Source organism: Limulus polyphemus, unplaced genomic scaffold (genome assembly GCF_000517525.1).
Source record: "Limulus polyphemus unplaced genomic scaffold, Limulus_polyphemus-2.1.2 Scaffold7479, whole genome shotgun sequence".
Classification (NCBI taxonomy): domain Eukaryota; kingdom Metazoa; phylum Arthropoda; class Merostomata; order Xiphosura; family Limulidae; genus Limulus; species Limulus polyphemus.
Window position 1 is genome coordinate 5667 of NW_013673089.1, and position 6451 is coordinate 12117.

The following is a 6451-nucleotide window of genomic DNA, read 5'->3' on the forward strand; positions in this document are numbered from 1 at the left end:
CTAATAGAAGTACCAACAAATAATGCACTGTAATAACCAACAGAGGTATCAGTAAATAATTCACTGTAATAACCAACAAATGTATCAGTAAATAATTCACTGTAATAACCAACATAGGTATCACCATATAATTCACTGTAATAACCAACAGAGGTATCAGTAAATAATTCACTGTAATAATCAACAGATGTATCTCCACGGTGCAATATAATGAACAGAACGGTAAAGTACCCCCAGAGTACTGTATCCAGAATCCTTAAACGTCATTGGACTACAGGAAATGTTCCAAGAAAGTCTACCGGTAGACGCCAAAAACTGATGCCCGAGATGACCGTATTTTGATCAGGTTAACATGTCAAGGTCGAAAGAAGTCTTACAACACTTTACGACAGGAATTACATGAACACATTCATTCCAGGATATCCAGTAGAACAGTGAATAGGAGACTAACCAAACAAGGTTACTTTGCAAGAAGAGCTATCTGAAAACTGATATTAACCAGAATTCACCGCCGTCACCGTGTTACTTGAGCAAGACAGCATGCCAACTTACAGTTAGGACACTGGCGACATGTCATCTTTTCAGATAAGTCCTGTTCCCGGCTAGTTAAAGCTGATGGTAGGATTCGTGTTCACCATTTGCCTTGAAAACAGATGAGGCCATGAGGGAATATTGTCTTTGTCATAGAGAACACACAGGAGGTGGTGCACTACATGTTTGGGCAGCTATTCATCATGGTAGAAAAACTGCTCTTCATATCCTCCAGGGAAACGCCTCCTACAGGTATCACATGGAGACGATATTTCTGCCATATACCATGACAAGGTTAGGCGATAACTTTGTGTTCCAGGATGGTAATGCTGCTGCCAACAGTGCGCATATTTTACAGGATTGTCTCGACCAGGAGGACGTTACAAGATTGCCATGGCCAGTAGTCTCCTGTTCGTAATCCCACTGAGAACTGTTGAGTAGAACTGAGCCGGAAAATTGCTAACTATGACCCTAAACCAACTACTATAGCTGAGTTATATCGCCTTCTAGTGACAAATTAGGATGAAATTAGGTGAATTACATCAATAACCTCATCGACAGCATGCCACGTCGCCTTGCGGAGGTTATTAGAGAACGAGGAGGACCAACCAAGTATTGAATGTTTAATATGATATAAGGTTACCGACTTTATTTATAAAAAAATGAGGTTATATTTTGTCATTGTTTATGTTTTGTTAAGGTTTTGTTGTGATAGGTGAAATACACTTCTTTTAACAGGTGTTTGATAAAGTTGTTTGCTGTTCTAATAAATCATTAATGATGTCTATAGAGCCCGTCTCATTATACAAATTACATATGTAGATGTTTAATATAACATGCATTTCTCAGTTTGACAGCGCTGAGTGTATCTGTATTCCATCTTAATAATAATGATCTTATTTGTTACAAAATATACAAACATTTTGTCCAAGACTGTACTTTATCGCCATTGCCAGTGCTGTAGGTAGATAGCAAGTATTTCGGCTTCCATCTTATTTGTCATCAAATAAAACTCCAGTAAGATAAAATAAATAGAAAAAACAATAAAAATTGTGCGGCTATACACTTTTACAATCATGTAAACTCTATAAAACAAAAAGGGATGGATAAGCGCAGCATAGCCTGCAAGACAGCCGCAAAAACAGTATCCGAGAGAGAATACAATATGCCTTTTGAGCTACTTCTTTGTGGAATCGGCTCTTACCTCTGCAGTGAAAATATATTGCAGTTTCTATGATAAAAGAACATCATAGCAGAGAACCACATACGAATTAGGATCAGGATTTGTACTGCAAAGATCCAAGATGTAATCAGTACAAACTTATCGCATTACAAATTAACAATATTATGATCGTATCCTTTAAGACATGACTAACTGTTTTGGTATGGTTAATAAACGAGAACCTAAAAGCCAATTTGAGTGAGTTCGAGAAACAGTCGAAATGTATATTTCTTCTCCCAAAAACAAAGAAAGTTGTGATTTACTTTGAAACATGGAAGCAATTAGTTCAATATCAACATATCTTATTACTAATCACAGCTGGCTTTAGTCACTGCTGTTCCATAAGTAACATACAATGTGAGGGATTCTTGGTGATAGTATTTAGCAAAAACGTCACTTGTACAAAGAACGATATCTCATGTTTGTTGATGGGTCAGTCATGTGATTTTTTTTGTGTGTTTTGCAGCTTATTCTCTAAAAATCATATTTACAAATATCTACTCAGATCATTCATAGCGAAGGGCTCCAGGAAGCTGCCTAGCATGCCTTGCCTTAATGCCATCTCTGTTACTTAATTCACCCCAATTTCATTGATTTCACTGACGATAAATTTTCTGAATTCAGAATATTTATTATTTTGTACTTTAATATTTTTGCTAAAAGCCACACAAGGGCTAAATGCGTGTAGCCTTCGTTAGTTATGTAGCATTAGTATGTTATATTAAAACGATTTTGGTGACTCCCCACGCTGTCCATGTTACTATGACCGGCGGTCATGCACTGTCTGACGGCAATGCATTCTGACAATAGCCCTGCAGCGTAGTTTTAATTACAAAAGGCTCAGTCATAAGGCTAGCATGTTCATAGAATAACACTCCTCTCTGCTTGATTTCCATACTTCGTCTAGTGTACGACGACTGCGATTTCTCTCGCCATTTTTATGGCCAGGTGGTTAGGGAGCTTGACTCGGAATCTGAGGGTCGCGGGTTCGAATTTCCGTCTCACCAAACATTCTCGCCCCTTTCAGCCGTGGGGGCGTTATAATGTGATCAATCACACTATTCCTTGGTAAAAGAGTAGCCCAAGAGTTGGCAGTGAATGGTGATGACTAGATGCCTTCCATCTAGTCTTTCACTGCTAAGTTAGGGACGGCCAGCGCAAATAGACCTCGTGTTGCTTTGCGCGAAATTCAAACAAACAATACTCAAAAACTCCAGTTTTTTTATTGCAAGAAGACTATTTTTCTGTAACAATCCCATTTCTGAGTTTTCTGGAAAAAAAGACTAAATCCGGAATCTCTTGCACGTTAAGTTACTAACTGAGTTAAAATAGTTCACCCACTAGCAATTACTAGGAATGCAATCTTAATAAGCCAAACCATTACATCATATGGAATTTCATAAGCAGTTTTTTTTTACCCGTTCAATGAAACATAATTAAGACTCTCTCTAAATATATTATCGTATACATTTCCAAGTACAGTATTTTAACACAAGCAATAGCTTCGCTCGCTACCAATTTAAAACGTAAATCCTAATAATATTTGTAAAAGTTAGGTTTTTAAACTCTTCTTTAACACCTCTATCAAGGATTATTGACAACAAAGTACGGTTACTTCTCTAACGTGATTCACTATTTTTTCATAATTATAAGCTTTACCTACTTATTTAATTTTCTGATGACTGACTTTAAGGCTTGAAAGTCAGGGCGTTCTGTTGGGTCTTCTGCCCAACACCTTTTAATCATATCTTCTACTTCTTTACTACACGTCCCTTTTTCCAGATAGGGACGAAAGAGTGGCTTCTGTCCGTTCTTGACGCTTTCTACAATTTCTGAAAAAAAAAGAGCAAAGTCCTAAGAGGAAAAGATAATAATAACTAAATTATTATTTTAAATAAAATTTAAAATCCATCGAGAAACCAGCTACTTGAACAAAAATTCTAAATATGCAGTAAAGATGAAATAAAGATTAAAGAAATTTTTCATTTTGTTATGTTAATCCATAAACCATGACAGTTGAACACCTTCTTACAAAGTGGTAGATTCGTGAATAAGGACTGAGTGGTGTAAGTTGGGTAAAGTACCCAAATCTCGACCTCTACATGTTAAACTGAATTAACGTTTAACAGGCCATAAATCCAGTAAACATTTTCGTAATATTGCATGCATCTTGACAGAAATAAATCTTTGAAGTTGTTATCAAATTATAAAGGGTTACACACGTTACATTAAGGTACTAAGTCCGAGTCTTCACAGGTATTGTCTGTAACGTTGCTGCATTATTTAGGCCCTACAGCAATGGATGCTGGTCTCTTAATGTAATTTTTCTGATGGCGGGAATGTCCGAGAAACCAAGTGGCAGGTGATATGTGACCACAACTCTTGCAAGTGTCATGCATAGACAATACTATGTTGATTAGAAATGGTAGAATACAGAGGCTGTGTACGTTATATGGATGACTTTTGGCCTTGTGTTCGTGGATTTACACTTTGCTTACCTCAACTAGGGCACGACTTGTCGAAGGTCTCTTTCTGAGTGGTCCTGGCGCCTCAAGTTGATCAATATCATTTCCTGTTGATTATTTTTTGTTTTTTAATGGATATCTCTCTCTTGGAAATTCTAAATTTCTGATCTGAATACAGCTTTATAAACTGAGTGTATGAATATTTTGCGTTGGAAAGAGCTGTTAGAAATACTTCCCCAAAACGATCATTTTTCGATAGCATCACTCAACTGTTGTGGTTCAAATGTGACTTACTGATTAGCATATTCGAAATAGTTTTAACATACCGTACTTAATCCGCTGTATTCGTTCCATGAGGAATACTTTTTGCTGTATACATACCTTGACTGGATTTATTCTTTGCTGGATACATAATAGAATATCAGTTCCCCTGGTGAGCCAAACATTTGCCAGTCCATCTTAAGAAACACCATCACGAGCGTAAAAATAGCGTGAACTTTCTTAGTCTACTCTTGTGGCTGAAGAAAGGACGGTTTCTTTAAAGGGTGTAAATAATAATAATGCTACAAATCATCGTTGATTGACAAAGTGAACATGTGGCATTAACCATTTGGACAAAAAATACCCAAATGTGCGATTTTATGATTGGCTATACAGTTAATACTGTGTGTTCACTGGCTAAATTTCACGTTTTTTTTTTTATGAATATGTTGAACTTTATCTGATGGTTATGCTAGTTTGCATATTGACACTGTTTAAAAAATAAAACATAGATTAAAATCATTTCGAGACTTATTTAATAAACGAATACAATAATTTTAATATATAAAGCTATTTATGATGGTAAACAACATAATAAGGGATTGTGTTGTCTAAAACTGCTCTAGGTTTGAAAAATATTTTGAAAGTATGAAAAGTGACCTAAATATTAGCAAAGTAAACGGTAACGTCATTTAATATCTACTGACTGATTGACAGACAACACACTACTACATAGTGGTGCGACTAATTAAAACAGGTGATCCCTCCAGGCGGTCTTCGGCCTCCTTTCGAGGAAATAACAGCACTTTAAGGTTATAAATATCGAGGAAATAACAGCACTTTAAGGTTACAAATAATCGAGGAAATAACAGCGCTTTAAGGTTACAAATATGGAGGAAATAACAGCACTTTAAGGTTACAAATATGGAGGAAATAACAGCACTTTAAGGTTACAAATATCGAGGAAATAACAGCACTTTAAGGTTACAAATATGGAGGAAATAACAGCACTTTAAGGTTACAAATATCGAGGAAATAACAGCACTTTAAGGTTACAAATATGGAGGAAATAACAGCACTTTAAGGTTACAAATATGGAGGAAATAACAGCACTTTAAGGTTACAAATATCGAGGAAATAACAGCACTTTAAGGTTACAAATACCACGTAAATCATAATACGAAAACAAAGTGTTTTGTACCTAACAATGTATTCCAAAAAGTCGTTCACAACTCAGCAACTTATTGCTGTGAGGTAATCTAAGTTCCTCTTTCATTTTGTTCTCTGAAATTTGGATAATTCTATTTTATACGTTTCATTTCGACTAAGGTAATTCACTTACATTTTTTTTGTGTAAAAGAAAAGGTGCGTATATGTTTTGGAAAAGGACCCCCTCTCCATACACACACACATACACTTTGTAATTCTGGCTACGCCCCCACATCTAACGACAGCATACTCTTTGAAGATATTGTTAATGACAAGATACAAATACGTTTAATTAATTCATTTCTGCCCATTCAACAAGTATTATCATGAACAAGTGCTACTTTCAAAACCAAACTAAATCTGATATTCCCTTATTTTCACTTTAAAATATAATACTTCAAAATTTTAAATCTATATTGCATTAATTTGAAGTTTTATCTTTTCCTTGAACTGATATGTCGATAATTTTATAAATGGATTTATATAATGAAAGGATAAAATGGAAAATAGATAATATATATATATATAAGGTATTGTTTGTTTGTTGTTATTAAGTATAAAGCCACACAATGGGATATATGTGATAAGCCCATCACGGGTATCGAAACCCAATTTTTAGCGTTATAAGCCTTCGGACTTACCGCTGAGCCACTGGGACTTATTATTTGTTTATTTTGAATTTCGCCCAAAGCTACACGAGAGCTATCTGCGCTAGCCGTCCCTAATTTAGCAGTGAAAGACTAGAGGGAAGGCAGCTACTCAT

The 6451-nt window shown here is 35.7% G+C and overlaps 1 protein-coding gene across 1 annotated transcript in view; it reads right to left on the reverse strand.

Annotated features, from left to right (window-relative positions):
- Positions 1–6451, reverse strand: part of LOC106474649 (atrial natriuretic peptide receptor 2-like) — a gene marked incomplete at both ends in the record, with an annotated part of 30588 nt that overhangs the window by 5256 nt on the left and 18881 nt on the right. The window contains one exon of the mRNA XM_013935341.2: positions 3417–3585. Coding sequence (XP_013790795.2) covers positions 3417–3585 — 169 coding nt within the window. The remainder of the gene's footprint in view (positions 1–3416; positions 3586–6451) is intronic.